Source organism: Idiotropiscis lumnitzeri, chromosome 4 (genome assembly GCF_059441095.1).
Source record: "Idiotropiscis lumnitzeri isolate Australia: NSW breed Sydney's pygmy pipehorse chromosome 4, RoL_Ilum_1.0, whole genome shotgun sequence".
Lineage (NCBI taxonomy): Eukaryota > Metazoa > Chordata > Actinopteri > Syngnathiformes > Syngnathidae > Idiotropiscis > Idiotropiscis lumnitzeri.
In genome coordinates, this window is record NC_142394.1 from 19,554,196 (window position 1) to 19,573,774 (window position 19,579).

The following is a 19,579-nucleotide window of genomic DNA, read 5'->3' on the forward strand; positions in this document are numbered from 1 at the left end:
TATATCGCTAATCTTTGTCAAAATTGGTTCTTCTCATCACCTTGTCAGTCACAACACTCTTCCCATCCCAAGCCCAGCCACGCTTGGTGAAGTAATTGACTGTGGCAAACTCAATCAAAGCAGAGAAGACAAAAGCATAGCAGACAGCGATGAACCAGTCCATGGCGGTGGCGTATGCAACCTTGGGAAGGGAGTTGCGAGCGCTTATACTCAGCGTCGTCATTGTGAGCACAGTGGTCACCCCTGAAAGCACAAAGAAAACAACCTTGAAAATATTCTAAGATTCATGATTTCATGTGGTCATGTGGCCTAGGGGGTTCCTCAAGGATCAGTCCTTGGACCCCTGTTGTTGAGTCTGTTGAGTCAAAGGCTTTGGAATGTGAACTACCAAACAGCTGACTCAGCTATATTTATCAATGTCCGTAAAAATGACAGCAGTTCAATTAACACTGTCTAAAGCAAATTAACAACTGGATGAACTTTCCTTCTTCCAAACAAAACAGAAATTACATAATTGGCAAAAAAAAAGAGGTTTGCTGTTGGAGTCAGCATCTCTAAAAAAAAACAAAGACTAAGTCTGAAATCTTGGGGTGCTGATAGACTTGGACCTGAGTTTCAGCGCTAAAAAAAAACACCGCTCACCGAAACAGCCTCTTAGCACCCGGAAAACATTCAGACTGAAGGGTTGCTTGATCCGAGCAGATCAGTTGAAGCTTATCCATGCTTTTACAAACACCTGTTTCCTGAAGCTGAGCCATGATTGGTCATTAGCTGGGCACTGAGCACCTGTGATTTGCAATTGACACAAAGTGACAAAATGGCTGCCCTCTGAGATGGCTAAAAACGGGTCAATGAGAGAGACTGATTGACTCATATTCCACAAGGGCAATATTCATCACAATGCCATGTTTTGACTAGTGAAGCTGCATAAAAACATATTCTTGGGAAGAATCTTTTCGGGTTGACTTCTACTTTAACAATTAAAAAAAACCAAAAAACAGTCAGCCTTCACTTTTCTTTATAGCCAAGAGAGTTACCACAAAAGCCCTGATAATCATGAATATTCAGCACTCGTTGACCTGGGAAGCCATTTTGTGATCTGAAAAGAGATCCTGACTTCTCGTGCGGTTTCTTCCTTGAGCTAACCAGTCTTAGGTCATTCCTTTTACTTCCACTTGGATTACAAGCATGTTCAGCTATACAGAAAAAGCAGTCAAGCATTTAAGGCACGTCTCCTCTTTTCAAGTCCCATTTCTCCGGTGCTTCCAGACATTCTTTTCATTCAGCCTTGCGCTTACAAATTTTCCGAACTGGGGTGATTCCATTGCTTTCATGTGAATTGAAAATCAAGATTCATAACATGAGATGAGTTCAATACACTGTATTTTGTAGAATGGCCCGCTGTAATGCTGAGCTGGCAATGGAAGAACGAGCACTGGAAGAGTATTGTCAAAGAGTGATGCACACGCTTACCAAATACAGTTCTCGCTGGCACTGATTCTCTATTCAGCCAGAAAGACACTTGGGAGAGGATGACGGTCATGATGCATGGGAGGTACGTCTGGATGACAAAATAGCCAATCTTCCTCTTCAGATGGAAATGAGCTGTCATCACGGTGTATTCACCTGAGCGGAAAGGGAGGTCAGTTCAAAGCATCACAACTGCTGCTGCAGAATTGGATCAGAATAGGAAATATGAATCCATGATGAGTGACGTTGCAGGAACGGATTCTAAACAATTGACAATGGAATGAATGAATGATGACACAATCTACCACATTCAAAGTAAAGTAAATGGCTTTGTTGGAATTATTCCTATGAAACAGTTCTTCAGCAATTTTAGCATGAAATTCTTCACAAATATCTATGACAGTGAAACCTCTAAAACGGAACACCTCTGAGGTCTCAGCGAAGCCACACAGATTTCGGAGATGTTAACCGCTATCGGGAACATTCTGAGTATTTTGGCAGGAACACTTGCAATCATTCTCAAGACTATCATTTTTAACATGGAATTTTAAATGAACCTAAATTCTATTGGTATTTTTATATTATATATACATGATATATTGAAGACGGCCTTCTCTGGGGCAGATTTCACAAGATGTCAACGACATTAGTGAGCATATCCACAAAGTACAGGGATTCCTTCACAGTGCAAGTGCTGCAGCGTTAGGCAGGCCTTCTGAAAGAGAAGCCACGATTAGACATGAGAAGGAGATGTGTTACCCATGGCAACAGAACAGAGAAACATAGCTCATTTGCTGCCATCTGAAATGAAGGCCTAGTTACGTCGTACATGTTGCTTCTTGGCAGAGGAAAGACCTTTTCAGAGAGCAGAAAGGGGGGAGCCGCTGTCAATTCCAACGGCTAATCCTCAAAGATTTTTTTCATTATGTCTTTTTATTATTACTACAAATTTTATATGGGCCCTGTGTTGCCTGCAAGATGGTTTTCTCGGTTGCCGTACACACACGCGCGTGCTGTGGAATTTCCAGGCATTGAGTGCACTTGCAGTATCCCATGGACCTATATATCTTGTGTAATTTAATTTGCATGCCAGCATTGATGCCTCTGAAGTGGCTGGGGGAGGAAGCAGGCGTGTGCGGGTGGAAAGAATCAAAAGGATGTGATGAATTTTCTCAGGAGAAGCCTGTGATCGCTTGTTGAGAGGCAAGATCATAATTAGAGCATCCCACAGATGTTGGAGACAAGATCTCATGTTCACGTCTCTCAAATATATGACAGAGAGATGGAGGTGCTCCCCCCCCCATCGTTGCCTCCCCCGCCAGTTGCATACCCAACTTCGGACAAATCTTTTCAACATCTCATTATGGATTGAAGTTTCGCCATCAGGGGGGAAAAACGGTGTCGAGCCATTTAAATGACTACTTTAAATGAGCGTCAGATAGCCTCCATGGTGACAAATATTGTGAATGCAAGTGTAACTGAAGTTTTCAAGCTACCTATTCTCATAAATTAAAGATACCAGGGAATGTGTTACCAGATTATCAGTAAAGCTCTAGTAAAAAATAAATAAATAAATGACTAATAAATTTTTTTTTTTACACTTGGTGACACAACCAGCCCACCGTTTCCTGGTTTGTGAATAGTAGTGGCTGCAAAGATAGAGCGTTAAGGGTCTTGGCTTGGGACAGAACTGGATGTTACCATTCAAGCGGACGGATTTGAAAAACGTGCCTGATGTCCACACGCTAAAAACAGTTGGGTCAAAAATAACCCAATTTGCTTGTAAAATTTAACGATCTAACTCAACTGTTTTATACAAAACAACTCCTTTTTGTGTTGTTTTGTATGCAACTAACCAGTCTATACAAAAGGAGCCGATTTTTTGTAATAGTGGATTGCTCCATTTTTTTTTTACCTAAATTGGGTTATTTTTTACCCAACTGTTATTAGAGTCAGCAATGCTGCCCATGGAGACATCCAGCCACCACCAACGTTTTCTAAAAACGCTGCACTCGAAAAATAGTCAGAAATAACCAAATTTGTGTCAAAATGTAACCAATATATCACCTGGGTCAGTTCGACCCAATTGTCCCCCCAAAATTGAGCCATTTCGTCCAAAACAATCCAAAAGGTTCGGTCAAGTTGACCCAAATAATAGCTCGGTCCCTTTTTATACAACAGTTTTCAAGCGTTGAAACTGAATTTACTTTGACTTCAATATACAAAATTATCAAAAATGGCGACCGACAATAGCTCATCAGCCCACCCAAAGCCAAGCTTCAACCCGATTTGCTCACTATAGTAATAAACCCAACCATGGGTCAAAGTTACCCAATCTTCCTCAAATCCCTGAAAAATACTCAAGGGTCAGTGGTACTCATGCAACGTAAAACTGTCCGGTCCATCCCACTTTCAATCAGGGAATGCATGACTTCTGTCTGTGCACCAACTCTGCCTATCGTAAAAATCCGATATTGACTGCCGAATACTGTATCCATGCTTTGGCGATACCAAACGACACTCCTGCGCCCAAAAGGTAGTAATTGCATGCTGAAACTACTGATAAACAATACCATTTCCCCAATGATCCATCTTGGGCCTCACAACATATCCATTTAAAAAGCGTGTTACCATAGCAACCGTATCGGAAGGGAAATGGGCAGCATCCCCTAAAGGTGGTATAATTCCACATTTGCAAACTCCTCAGGCCACATTTTGGCAAGCTCTCCACAGCAATGATGCCCTCTGTCATCCGAGCACATGTTTAGTGGCTGCGCTTTGATCACAACAGGTGACACCCTGAATCTGTGTCCTGTTCTAACGAGGTCTGCCCGTTAAAAGTGAATGCGCTCAACCCGTGGGCCCCCGAACCAGTTCATACAAGCTCATAACTTTTGCGGACCACCATCAAGCATGGAGGTGATGTTTCTTGCCGCATATTGTGCACAGCGGGCTTCGTACGTGGTCTGTTTTACTCATTTTGCAAGCTTATGGGTGCAATATTAGCGGAACGCAACCGAGACAGTTCGCATCTTGACATGCGACAAGTGATCGATTTAACGAAGAGAAATAAAATATTTCTCAGCCTCGAATACAAAATAAAGCGGATGAACTTATTTATTCATTTTTTTTCATCTGAGGGACAAACGGCAGTCCGGTCCAAAGTGGCCCAACTTCTCGACTGCAGCACATTAGGGTGCTTTTAGAGATCACCAAACTTAAAAACAAAAATTATCTGATTTATTTTTATTAATTACTGTATGTGCTCAAAAAATACATCCAAGGGACAAATAAAGCCATCTCTTATTTGCTGTTGATGAGTGTTATCTCTTTTTTTTTTATCTTAAAATGTAATAGTTACACTCCCGTTCTCTTTTCAAGTGTCAGTAAATCAAGACCGGGCAGCAATGAGGCAGAATCACCAAGACCCGGAAACTTACACAACTCACATCCTTCTTTCTATTATTTACGCCCTGAAATGTCAAGGCCCCTGTTAGCTGCATGAAACAGTGCGGATTAAATAACACGATTCCCATTCAGCTGGCTTCAGATGTGCGTTCTATATGTAAAGCTTGTCGACGCAGCCAAGTGTACAACATGCAAGTGCTTTAAAGTAACAAGTAGGACATGAACGTGTTGCGAAATCGTACCAACTTTGCAAGCGCGTGATGCTATGTTCACATGTTCGTGCAAGATGTCCGTCCCAGTGACGCCCGAGAGCACATTTGCTCGTGCCAAATGACCTACTTTGCAAGTACGCTACATTAAACCCTGACACACCACTAATGAATCATTCATTTAAAGTCAGCCAATCAGATAATATAGAGCGACTAGTTAAACCAAAGAAACAGTCAACGCCGGGCATTTTTCTTCCTAGGAAGGCATCGTGCACCACTTATCCTCGATAGGAGCGTTTAGTTCATGAAAGGAGAGTAGTAGTGAATGAAATGGATGCTGGGATTCCCTTGATAGTGAAAGGCAGTCACTGGGGAGCTGAAACAGTCACGGAAGGAAGGAGAGGGACAGGGTTTAATTTTAAATATTGAAAACAACTTGTAAAAGCTTTCATGTCAAGCTTTTTACATAACCTGTATCACAATATGTGTAGTTTGTAGAAAAAAGGATGTTAAAATTAGTGTTGTTTGATATGTGGGACATACATAGACAGTAGTGACATATTCAGTGGTGAATCATAATTTGGAACAAGGCGGAGCAGATGGCATTGTTTTCTTCCTTTACAAAATGAATTCTTTTAACCCAGCAGTTTGGATTGAAGATTGGATTTGGGATGGCTGAAGAGCTAAAGATGGTCGCCTTTTTGGTTGTGCAACTGAAGTTGAACTAAAGTGAATGTAGGATTAATAAGAAAAATCACTGCTGGTAATTAATTTACAAATCATTTTAACCACAGTTAAACGACTAAATTGGTAACATTTCTTGGTAGCTTGAGCTCATCAGTTTTTTAACTCTTGTTGGATCAATATCTTGACCCAACATGCTCGGTCAAATCCTCAACCTAACGCACTGGGTATATAGTAATAATCACCCAATTTGAATTAATTCATTCACTGCCATCGACGGCTAAAGTCGTCAAAGATCCTTTTTTTTTTACTCGGCTGGAAGTGAATGAGTTAATTATTCTTCAAACGGATAAACTCGGAAGTATAAAATGTTACTTTCGTCCTAGAACGGGAATGCATTGCATATCTGTCTCACATTAGCTTTGCATTCGTCTGGCCTTTTGTTCTTGGTTTGTATGAATAATGCAGTACACTGGAAGGCGGAAACCTCCTCGCTGTCACTTATTATTGTTGCGCTTGTCCAAATAGTACAACTTGAGCAGTCATTCAAAATCAAGTTTGCACTTGCTGCATGGCTTTAAGACCACGCAGATGTTCATTTGTCTGTCAGATATTTTGTTAGCTTATTACACAGATTGAGAAATAAAGCCCCCCTTTTTTCATTTTTTAACCAAGGTTCAACATCCCCAAATTTTTTTTTGTCTACCTAAATGGTCGACATGCCGGCCGCTGGCTATTTTAAAAGCATGCATCAACACTTGTTGAATAAAGATCATTTCTATGACTAAAAATTGAGAAACCTACTCCACAGACAGTGACGCACGATAAAGCCCATGAGGAGAAACTCCAAATAAATGAATGAGACGCGCAACAGAGCCTGAATACACATTTGCAGTCGGACAAACAGGCTGAAAACACGAAAGCAGCGGTGCTCTCCCAGTACTGATGACTCTCCCTCGGTGCCATGCTGTTTCTGCAACTAAATAATACTGCTAAAATTAGATCAATGCTGTCTTGAGAATCACACACAGTTTCAGATCTCTCATCTACTCGGGAGCTTTCCTGATGAAAACAAACAGTGGATTGTAAAATGTTTATTTTTCAGATTCTTCCCAGTATCACACTACCCGAAAACTGAAATGTTTTTGTCTCTGCATGCTTTTGTGGAGTCATTCAAGTGCAATTCAGGTGGCTGCACTCACATCTTGTTTGATATACTTCACCGACATAAACACAACATAGACGGTCAAAATAACCGGAAGTAGGCATTAATTTGAAATTGGGCAAAATGTAAATCCAGCCAAAAAGCATTCAGAGTAATTGTGAATTATTTATTTTTTTATTTTTTTTATTTTTTGGGGGGGTGGGGTGGGGGAAAGGGGGGGGGTCCAACAAGTACACCTTAGCGGACAGCAAAGCTGTACTGTGCAAGCAAAAATAATAGCTGGAAATAGCATATCCAGATCTGGGGTTGCCATGGCAATGTCAGTTTTCCATATAAATGTTACAATTACTACAGGTCTAGTTCGATTGAGGAGCTGAGCTACAGCCTTCAAAGATAATGCTTTTCAAAGCCAAATGAAAGTATTTATAATAAATAATGACACATATACACTCAGAAGATTATGCTTTTCAATTGGGCTTTCTCAAATAGCCATTATAAAGGAGTGTGGAGGAGTATTTGTGGGCGGGGCTGACATTGACGTCGTTATATTAAAACAAAAAGAGTGATATATTTAAAAAGTCAAATCAAAATCCCCACATGAACCACAAAATTAACTTTCTATCATTGTTGCTTAAGTCAAGCCCCAATTTACGTGCACCTCAAGTATCAATGGGAATTTTGGGCACTGCGATAGGATATGAAACTCACTGATAGGCACAGCAGTCATCATGTGAGCATCGCTTTCTGTCACAACTGGCGGATGTACTTCCTTTGTTTTTGTCCAGTACTGCATCAGCGCCATTCTTCTGTTTTTATGGCTATTTATTTATTCCCCCTTTTGCACACACGCAAACACACACAGAAAGACACAGCAACTAGACTGCATCTAAAGGTCTGCCCATTTTCATTCTCCATGTGGGACTTTGTAGGAGTAGCAGCACACCTGTCATCCTACTTTTTCTGATATATGCTAAATGCAAATTAACGCTACAGTGGCACCTTCAGATACGGGTTTAATTCTTTCTGCAAGCAATTCTTGTACAAAGTACAGCAGATCATCTTTCTCCACGGAAATGAATTGAAATGCCATTTATCAAAAACTATATAATAATAATAATAAATTGTATTTTTGCTTATTAAAGGTATATAGCATTCTAAAGTTGTACTTTATGAAAACAGAGTGATAATTCAATAGCGAGTAAATCGTGAAACTGTTTGGAGATTAGCCCACCTTGGCCACCAGGTGGCAGTACTGTATAATACAGTCACGTAGACATACATTACAAAGAATTGACTTCTTCTACTGCTACTTATGATGCTGTGATATTACATTTTTTTCAGAAAGGATAAAGAATATATGCCTGTTAGTATTTGTGTTCAAATATCTGTTTGTTTTAAAACTATCCACAAATGCTAACTGTTAGCATGGCAAAGTTATTTTCCGCAACAGCATTAAGCTAGCAGGGGTCGTTCTTAAGGCATCATAGTTTATTTGATTTAAATACATGCGTCACTCTCTTTATTTGCCGTTTAATTTGACAGCAAACATTAAGTGGGAGTGGCATTAAAGAACTTGATTTTTTCTTTTTAATGGAATGTTCTGCCTAATGTAAAGAGAGTTGAATTATGTTTAGTGCCACCATACAGGTATTGTATCACAAGTTTGCGCTTGCCAAATGAAAGCTAATATTGTGAAAAAATTATAAATCAGGAGTTGGGACACATCTCAAAGCACTGATGTATTAATAATGCAGTCAAACAGTTTGAATTTCAACCAATGCAATGTGTTCTGTAAAACATTGAAAAAAAACATTCATCTTGCTTTTTCAAGTGAGAAGACATGAAAACTAAATTAATTCATAAAGTGATCTGCTAACAAAGTATAGCTTCCAACGGCAACGTGGAGTTGAACAAAAAAAGTGAAAATTTTTTGTTGTAATTTGGATGTTTTTATTGTACAGCACTTTGAGCTGCATTTTATGTATGAAAAGTGCTATATAAATAAAATTTGATTGATTGATTGAAAAAAAAAAACAGCTCGACATCGTCACTGAAACTGTTTGGAGGTGATGGGTGTTGGTGAGAATCAATAAATGAGCTTCCACATTGATTTTAAACAGCAATGGTGATGAATGTGGAGGATGGGTCGGTGTGAGGTGAACAAGTCGAGATTGACTTTAATTGAATTTGTTCCCTCTAAACTTGGCCTCATCTGAGTACGCACTTACCTGTACTTGATTTAATAGTTTCCTGCCCCGCCGTTTGTCCAAGTAAGTCATACTGATTCAGACGCGAGCTTTCTCCTTCTACTACTACGGAATCAGAGGCATTCAGAGTCCAAGCGTAAGTTACTTCCGAGATAGTGTAGGCATCTAAAGAAAAAAAAAAAACACAAAACACACCACAGAACATGAATATGGGGCAGCTATCACGCCGAGAATTTTCCAGAAATAAAACGAGTGATCGAAATGACAAATACCTCTCTGTGCAAGTAAAATGATGCAAACAAATTTTTACTAATTAAGCAATTGACTATAAAATGTTTTTGTTGTTGGTGTAGTTCCTTCAGTATATTCAACAGAAAAAAAATTATGTCACATTTGTGAACTTGTGTGCATTAGATGTCAATGCTTTTATATCAATTTAATAACGTGCATTTTAAATTGAAGAAGGCAAATGCATCAAATATAAGGAAGTGGCAATGACAGGCAAAATATTTAATTGGGAAATTCAAGTCATCACCCAGACAGTACACGGATGAACTTTAGTCTTAAGAGCCAGCAACTTTGTTTTAGTGAGAATGTGCGAAGAGTGGAAAAAAAAAGAAATACGTTCCAATGAGCACTATCATCATTCGTGTTACTCACAGCTGCCAAATTTAAGAGGACAGGAGTGAAAGTCCATGGGGAAATCCTCCAGATGCATCGGGCACTCTGCATGCACGGTTAACCTGCGTCCAATTCACAGACAATTACACTTGGAAAATGCATCAAAAAATATCAACAGAATTTAGGCATCTATCAAAAAAAAAAAAAAAAAAAAAAAACACCCAACCCCTAATCTAACTCACACGACTCGTGCACTATTCAAGACATTTGCCATCTGTCATATCTTGAGATAGAAATAATTCATCTGTGCTGTAATCAGCGCATCTAAAATAAACACAGTGCTGTGGAAAGCATCAAATTATAATTATATATTTTCATTATATTTTGATGGCATACATGGCTGTAAACAATAATAACAGTCAATATTTATTTGCTATATATTCAAAAGTTTCAAGCATTTCATACTAAAATATAAGCATGTGATGTGCAGTTTTTGATTTGTTAACTACTTACTGAGGCACTTTTTTTTAATGTCATAAACTGAAACAAACGATTGCAAAGGAAAGCAGTGTCCAAGTGCCCGGTTCACAGGGGTGAACATCACATTTACATCATTCGCTTAGTAGAGGTCTGCTTGTAGTTCCTTATAAACATATTTGGCGTGCTTTGATCTTCTGCATGGACTCCAGCGAATAAAGAGAATGAGTGGAGCCACTTTTATTGGGCAGGAAGTAAGTCAGCTGTGTTCACTCCCACAATGGCGCAAACGCCCCTTTGTATCCGAGTCAGTCTACGAAAATAACCAAATGAAAGAAAATTCCTCCCACACGCCTAGTCAGTTTACGCGAGGCACCAGTGGCTGTCAATCCTGGATATTTTTGTTCTCACTAGCAATATGCTATATAGAATTAGCTAACAATGTTTACTTTATCATACTTACTTAAATCAGTTGTGCATTGTAGTATTCACATTGAGCTTAATTTATGAGAAGTGATTCCAAACTTTGAACATTCAGTCTGCTCAGCAGTAACAATCCATGTGGAAAAAAAATCACTCCAAATTACCGCAATATCGTGAATAATCCGAGTTATGCATCCAATGTAATGATGACGCGAACATTTAATGGCGCGTGGCTTCGGCTTCGCAAATACTTAAATTGGAACAAACATTTAATGGCGCTCTAGCAAGAGACGACTATATCATCATTCATGTGGTCTGTCTTGACATTGATAAACGGATGCCAGGTGGTGGAAAACCACATGCTTGACTGACACTGTATTATATCGCAAGGGAAGCTGTTTCCGTCCCCTGGTGATAATTTGCTGAACTCTATCTGCATTCAAGCACAGTATATCCATGGAGAAATGATGGCTTTGAGAGTTATTGATTACAACATGTAACTGCCAGGGCGAGAGCAAATCTTTCCTAAGATGATGAATCACAGCACATTGATTAAAGCTGCATCGCAGTCAAATGAGATTGTTGGACATAAATTACCTCATGGTGTACAACAACGTCCCGTCATCTTTGATCCTCAGCAATTTATTAGGCATGGTCATGTTATGAGCAACAGACTTTTTCCCATTATGGAAGAAAGTGTCAGGGGTCCAGATTTTACTCGCCATCAGGTTGTTGAGAGGCAAAACATTCATTGGTCCATGAAATTTTAATCTCTCATCCTTCCAGGCTTGCCTGAAGAAAACATCGATGGTGTATTCCTGAGGGAAGAGGAGATGTTGTCAGTCCAACTGTTGCTGTTTGTGTGGACAGCAAATACAACAGACTCCCATTCTTGATTGGAAAATGGGAACTAAAACAGGTTGTACTCTCTGCTGACATTTCTTATCGTACTCCACCTGACGCGTTAAACCTGAGCACTGGGTGACTTTTCGGGTTTGACAATATTCGTTTGAGAGGTGAAGCCTGCACTCTCCTTGTTCTTCACAGCTCCCCGTATCTGAGTTTTTCCCAAGTTGCCTCTGAGGCAAAGAAATCCATGACCCATACTCCCCTGTTGTCAACAGAAAACACATGATATAAGAGTGCAGAGCCCTGCACTATGAAATGTGTGTTAAATTGTGTGTTCATCTGTTTCACTCATAGCCAGTGAAAGAAAAAGATAAACCGCTGGCTATTTTTTCTAGATGTATTTATTTATTTTTTGCAACTGGAAAAGCCATACGAGGAGGATAAAATCCTCCAATAAGATAATTGAATGGCGACATTTTTGCGCTGATTCCAAATATGTTTTATTCTATAAATATCTGCTTCTTTTATTCTATAGCACATCAGGGTTTCATAATAATAATAAAAATAATAATACTATAGCTAATATTTATAATAAATGAATTAACGATCCGATTCGCAAAATGTTGATTTTTTTTTTCTTTGAAATGGCAAAGCTATAAATTACAACACATGGTAGAAGCTTTTATAGGGCAATCTTAAAAAAGAATTTTTTTTTAAATCAGTGTCAAAAATACATTTAGGGGCATTTTAAGACACCTATAATTAAAATTAGCTTTTGGCCAAGTGATATTTTTTCACGACATAGTATATTTATCTTTATAAAGGCAGCTCTAACTTGATAGCAGAGGGCAGATGCAAGTTAAACCTGTTCTTGGGAAATATGCAAGAGGGAGGTCTGCGCCACTGTGGGAGAGGTTAAAGCCAACTTCAATAATGGCCAATTAAAGTCTTTTTTCGTTGTCTTGCAATGCAGTGCCCCGGATCGTTTATTTATTGGATGATTTAAAGAATATAGCACTTATAATCTTGACATATGAATGAAATATGTCATGTTAGACCAGCTGTCTATGCTGTGCTAGCCACTTAGAAGTAGCCCGCACAGGTAGAAGATTTAGACCGTCACCATCACCAAAAAGTCACTCAGCCAAGTGCGTCTCCAAGACACCCCTTTTGCTGCATTTGCGCCACTGTCTGCAAAAATTGAGCCCCTTGTGGGTAAATTGAGACAAGATCATCATTATATCGGTATAAAAACAGTACTTTGTGAGTCACTTTTATGAGATGGGCGGTGATTTTTTTGGCTCAGTGTAGTTTAGGTAAGAATGTGGTATTTATTAATAGTGTAATAGTAGTGAGTAAGAGATGAAAAATGACACAATCAGTCATGATGTAACCAAAATGTTTCGAACGAACTAAACTCATTTTGGAGCCATTATTTTCAGGGGGAAAAAAACAGCAGGTTGAATAAATTATTGCTCCTGCCCGTGTGTCCCGCCCATCTGTTTTTAAAATGGACTTGAGGAAAAATCTGTTCTAAATTCGTGGACAGATTCCCCTCAGGCCAGTCAGATGTTGGTTCCTACCAAAATGTTGCATTTAATTTCAATAAGAGGATTTTTCAAATTTGTCTTCAACATGACTGATTCCATGTGTGAGGCCTGCTCGTCACGACTGTGGCTGGTTGTGTGCGCACGAGTGATTTCTCATTTACATATCATTCAGAGAGGAGAGAATTGAACAGCCGCATTGTCGCCGTTCAATCAACGGATCAATCACTTGGAAAATGGGTCCTCAACAAAGGGAGGGACATTTACGATATGAGGTGGAGTGGGTCGCATGTCTCAGAATGATAAGCAGGGAAAGCCTCGGATAAACAAAGGACTGGCAGGAATAACAAGAGGAGTTTCAATAATTCATAAGATGATTATTGTCACATGAATAGACGTGGTGCTTAGAGAGGAACACCAGTCCCGATTTAGTTCTGAGGCATATGCGGTGCGCTCTGCCAATATCATGATGTAATAAAGGAGGTTAAGTACATTTTGTCACAGCAGCGAACGTTCATTAAACATTCAAAATGGATCTGCTCTCACCATGTCTGTGTCTGAGACAGGTCCAAAACTGGTGACGAAGATGTCCGTCTTCACCTCAGTGACCCTGTCTGGAAGGCACAAGACAGTTCGACGTTCAGTTGAGCAGCAAAGAACCTCAATTTAACACATATTGATTATAATTTTTTTTAAATCACATATTTGTTATAACTACTGTTGGAATTTATCTTTATATCAATGTTAGAATTTAACTTTAACCCAATGTAAACTCAAATAAGTAATCTGACTCCAATTTGCGACCTTACCCAACTCTCACACATCCAACAATATGCGCGCTCGTTCTGCAATAGAAAGGTATCAGGAAGCCGGCATTTTCACACACGAGTGGATTTATTCCTAACACACAAATCTACAACTTGAGTTTGGGTCCCTCTCAATACAGCTCTACACCTCTCATACCACCAGCGAATGTGTTCTACCCCCGAGTTGCCCAGTCCTGATTCATACTATACAACATGCAAAATGGCACAGACAAAGGCATCCTGGCATGATTCTATTGGCTATGTGTATTGCAGTTAACTTTAGCTCGCTCTCATTGGTCTTTCTCCTCCCGCCGAATCCCGTGGCTCCTCCTGCGTGCGATTCCCCCGATGGCCGCTCCTTCCCGGAGTCATCTCGTCTCGCTCAGCACCTTCTGTTTCTAAAACATTCCATTCTTGCACAACCCCCGCAACCAGTTTCGCGCCACCAGTCACACTCTCAGCATTTTACAATATCACATTTTCATACATTGGATGCACCAACATCTAATGAACTATGTTAAGCTCAAACTCTTATATTCCTTTAATAGTCAAAAGTATGAAATCCTTTAAGTGTAACTGAAGTTTAGACCATGCTAATGACCAGACATTCAGGAGAGGAATGCAGGAAGATTAGATCACAGCTGCACCACAGGAGGTGTGAACGAGACCCCTCTGAAACAATGGACTTCCATGCCAGGATCACAAAAGTGGCTCCGAGCCGTCTAACCTTTGTTCAGTTTTAAATTGACTGCCATTTACATTATCCTTTACTACCTAGTAACGCCTTCAAAAAATATTTACATGACAGAATGACAACATGTTTGACCAACAAAATACTCATTGGTGGTCTAGTCTAAAAAATTTGGCGCTCTCACCACACCAGCCGGGGTTTAATTCCCGGACAATGAATTGATTGGAATTTGTATTTTTCCTGTCTTTTCAATCCTCACAACATGAACATAAACTACCAGAAGTTAGTATGTTCTCAGCCAAACTATTTCTTGGATGCCAGAAAGATCGCCACAAAGCCGTGGAGCCTTTTTCTGCCAGAAGGGGAAGAAGGTCTCTCCACTCCAAAGCAACCCCTACGTACTCTTATACTTATCCTGCTTTGACGTACATAGGATGGTAGCATAACCTAAACAACAGTTCAAAATGTCATCAACTGTTACGTATGCAAGAGTTTAGATAGGTAAAGACGGCCAAGCAAGGAAAAAGTTCAATTTTAAATTTGAATTTTTGTTTTTGTCCATTTGTGCCCAAGTTAATTTAGAGAACAATTACATTTAATTTTTTTTTTCCATCTATCAAGTGAAATGGCAAAGTAGAATATTGTAAATAAAGTTTGCTTTTGTAAAACAACAGCAGAAAAAAATCACACTTGCAGCGACAAGTGACCGCACTTTATTGTGGAATTTAAAATGACATTTTAAATATTGTGTAACACCATCATAAACCGAGGGCTTGCTGTCTCGCTTTTAAATAAGCGATCACCACACTTCCGAATTGCAACTGAAACAAAGAAATAAACCTCTCAAGTATTGCCGTTACTTCAGCAGCTTAGAAAAACTGCTTTCATTAGGGCCCGATTGATGTGGCTTTTTTTAAGCTGATGTTACATTATATATTATTTATATTTTAATAACCAATTAATTTCAAATATATAAAATAAGTACTTGTTTTTTAATGCGTTAACACTTAAAACTATAAAGACAGGAAATACAGAGTAAACATTTGACTCTATTACACTTATTTATCCATTAGTATTATTTTATTTACCTTCACAACGAAGAGAAAAATCTGCCGATTTGTTGCTAATTTTGTTTTGGAGGATGAAAATTTGAATGTAATCATCTTTGCTTTATGGTGTAGTGTTAATGAAATCTTCCATCGACAACCAATTCCCTTCACCCCATGGGGCATCCTAATTACCGAAGGCGCCAACCAGCCCTTAACAGAAGTTGGCCACATATCGACATTAAGTTTCCAAAATCATCTGTCCACAATACCGCTGACAAAAATTTTCTAGGGGCATCAACCCACCAAATCAAGTAATAATGCGCTACTGCATCATGTCCATTTGCTTCTTGCACAGTCTGTCTCTTTCAATAATTACTGAAGCTCGATCTCACGCGCTCACTCAATTTAAAAAGCTTTCCTTTCCCTTTTAGCCGAACACTCGTACAATCTAAAGAGATCATTAGTCCAAGCTAAAGTGCTCTGATGCATCGCAAGGCTGGCAGTCGCCCCCATTGCTCAATGAAGACGTATTACGGGCTGGCTTTCTTATTGAAAAGGTATTTGAATCAAAGGAAATGGACAGTAGCAGGTGGACAGGAGGAGTCCTTTTAGTTTGGAACAATGCAAGGTACATTTATTTATGTAGACCTGAGCGTTATGAATCAAGTTCATATAAAAGATGTTTTGATGTTTTGTTGCTGATGTTTTGAGGAGCCAACACTCGGACCCTCCATTAAATGTTACTTGTGAAATATCAAAAGCGCTCATTGTTTTGTTTCTTGGTGGTCTGCATTTCTTGTTGAATGAGAAGCTTCATCTGTTACTTTTTTTTTTAACATTAGTTCTCCTCCTTTGGTTCGATATCCCAGCTGACTTTTATTTAGGTACCAATACATTTTTTTTGTATGTATGTGGCTCAGTGGTAGAGTGGTTGTTTTCCACCCGAGAGGTTGTAGGTTCGATCCCTGACCATTGTGACCATGTCGAAGGCAAAGCTCACGCTTTACTGGTCGATCTACCTTCATACAATCGCCTAAGCTCACGAGCTGTGGGTCAGACAGAAAACAATCCCGGGTACAAGCGGCTGAAATGAGTTTCCTCCCTTAGAGATAGGCTTAGAAGCTCGGTCATCCGAGAGGGACTGAGAGTCGAGAGGTGCCAGATGAAGTGACTCGGGCATCTGATTAGGATGCCTCCTGGACGCCTCCCTGGTGAGGTGTTCCGGGCATGTCCCACTGGCTGGAGGCGCCGAGGACGACCCAGGACATGCTGGCGAGACCATGTTTACCGGCTGGCCTGCGAACACCTGGCAATCTAATGAAGAGCTAGAAGATGTGGCTGGGGAGAGGCAAGTCTGGGCTTTTCTGCTATAAGCGGCAGATAAATAGATGGATGGATGATTGTTCTTAATCGAGCCATTATCATAATTTGGTTTAGTTTAGATCAAGCGTAGGCAAACTACGGCCCGGGGGCCACGTGTGGCCCGTTAAACGTTTTAATCCGGCCCGCCGAACTTGAAAAAAATTAAATGAATAAACCTTGTTAATGTTTTCTTTTCTAAATAATATGGTTTTCAAAGATATATATTTTGTTGTAATGCTTTTGTTCACTTTCATTTCAAATTAAATGTATTTTTTTTCTCCGATGAGGTGAGGTTATCAAAAGATTCCATCCATCTGCCCCTCTGTCAAATATCAGAACCCATTGTGGCCCGCCAATCAAAATGTTTTCCCACCCCTGGTTGAGATGAATGAGAGAAAAGCTTATTTGACTGAGCGGGTTCTAGTATGGTGCTACTACTACCAGTCACAATTTCCAGAATTCCCTTTGTCTCTATGCATGAAAGTGTATCATCCTTATGTATTTTGTTGAAATTAAGTCTACATTTTCGTTTACAACAACACATACAGACAAGACAAAACTAACAGTGCATTCTTGTTGAAGGAAACTTGGGACAGCACAGGCCCCCTGGAGTTAAATGTTTTACCCAGAGTGCATTTAATGCCTGAGGATGACAGTGAAGTTATTTATAGGAACAAGAGGACAATACCTAAACTTCATTTCTTCAGCAACAACAAGCAAACATGCTTTCTGTAAAATCCTCATCCCTTGTTACAGATGGGTGTGCTGAACCGTGTTTAATTGGTCGGATGAAACCTGCCTCAGTCCTGGCGCTGAGTGCCCCATTTGTGAACCTTCCCAAATGTCAGCGAATGCTTCGCATGCATTTGGATTATTTGTATTCAACAAAATGCAATGCAGAAACAAGTTCCACATTGCGTATTTACACAGCTCATGATTTCAATACAGCTGCTTGTATTGTAATTCACACCTTAATTTGCCACACTATACACATTATAAGAACTCTGTTGCTAAGCAAGCATTGTTTCAGAATTTTCCTTCCAGCATGCCTGATATTAACAACAGCAACAGAAACCAGATGCTGCGTCTTAAAGGTGTTGTGTACACTTGAAACCAAAGGCCAAGTAGTACATAAGTGCAGTTTGATGATGCTTACGTCCAAAGCGGTATGCTTTGTACACCGACAACTGTTTTTGCTTCCAACCGGATATGTTGACATTGTATTGGCTTTGCAACGACTGAAGAGCCGTGTGCATTCAGACCCACACTTGACTGCTGGAACAAGAACATTTTCTCTCCCTTGAAACCTCGTAGTTGCCCCAAGGGGGAAAACGTGGGTTCATCTTGAAAACCTCTGCCCTAGATTTCCCTCTTCAACCTGTAGTATTAAGTCAGCGAGTGGAACGGTTTGACTCGTAAACAGTATATTGTTTAGGTGAGACAATATAGTTCCATAACCAAACTGGTTTAATTTGAAATTGCCGCGCTATAGCGGATTGCTTGTGATGAATCAATAAACCTCATGTTTTGACAGCAGGATTATGAAAAAAGACAAACGGCACAGTCAGACTTTAAAATGTGTCAAGAAAAAATATTTTGTCAACATAAGTGACGACAGAGGGAATAAATTATTGGTTTCATGAATGATTCATGTAGAGAATGGCAGTAAACATGTGGTAATGCTCTTTTTCTATTGCATTGTATTATACATGTGTTATGAACCGAACTTCAGTGGAGCGTTAACGAGCTTGTTCCCCACAGATGAGATGTACACATCTAATGCTTCTACACAGTGGAAATTCCATCTGATGTCGGATGAAAGCTTTGGACTTTTTGATCAAGGTTGGGCGGCTTTGCCGTTCCCAAAATGTTCAAGATGATACAAATCTACGCACTGCCTTACTTTTTGTTTTTGCTTGTCCAAAAATGCTTCGTTTTATTATAGTTTTTCGCTTCAGTATTAGTTTGAGTTTTTTTTAAATATGGTATATTTATAGACAGAAAATAAATAAATAAATGTCACTAAGCATTGTGTAGAATTGTCAAACAACTGTTTGACCTTCCTTCCTCTTTCACGTACGTACTGCAAAATAGAAATAAATACATTTCAAATGAACCCCGAAAGCTCTAAAAAGGTAAATGGAAAGCGCTTTACAAAGCCTCACATTCACCCATTCATGGACAATGAGAGGCTCATGTATGATATTAATTGACAAAGATGAAATTTGCATATTATTTGACAAAGATGAAAACGATGGAAAGTTTAGCTTTTTATAAAAGATTTTTTTTTCAATTGTAGTTTAATTTATTTCAAGTTGGTTTTGTTAATAACCTTGGTAATGATTTGTACACACCAAAAAATACACATTGAGTATTAAAAACAGTCATATACCTTTGCCTTCAGTGCACTTAGGACAATGCTCACAAAAAATGCCAAACATCATACATGCGAAATGAATATCCTCTATTATGCGACAGAGATGTTAAAACACCAAATTGTGGATATTTGAACACAAATGATACATTTTTTCCTTTAAAAAAATAAACATGACTGAATAGCAGCAGTGCGCAATGCTGCCACCCAGGCCAAAGAAGATCTGTTCCCCATATG

General features: G+C 39.4%; 1 protein-coding gene across 2 annotated transcripts in view; it reads right to left on the reverse strand.

Moving 5' to 3' along the window:
- Nucleotides 1–19,579, reverse strand: part of gabra2b (gamma-aminobutyric acid type A receptor subunit alpha2b) — a 30,255-nt gene that overhangs the window by 3,027 nt on the left and 7,649 nt on the right. For both annotated transcript variants that reach the window (XM_088294439.1, XM_088294440.1), the window contains exons 4-9: nucleotides 13,607–13,674; nucleotides 11,262–11,482; nucleotides 9,804–9,886; nucleotides 9,165–9,308; nucleotides 1,474–1,626; nucleotides 41–243 (exon numbers count right to left, since the gene is read on the reverse strand). In XM_088294439.1, the coding sequence (XP_088150565.1) occupies nucleotides 41–243; nucleotides 1,474–1,626; nucleotides 9,165–9,308; nucleotides 9,804–9,886; nucleotides 11,262–11,482; nucleotides 13,607–13,674 (872 nt within the window). The remainder of the gene's footprint in view (nucleotides 1–40; nucleotides 244–1,473; nucleotides 1,627–9,164; nucleotides 9,309–9,803; nucleotides 9,887–11,261; nucleotides 11,483–13,606; nucleotides 13,675–19,579) is intronic.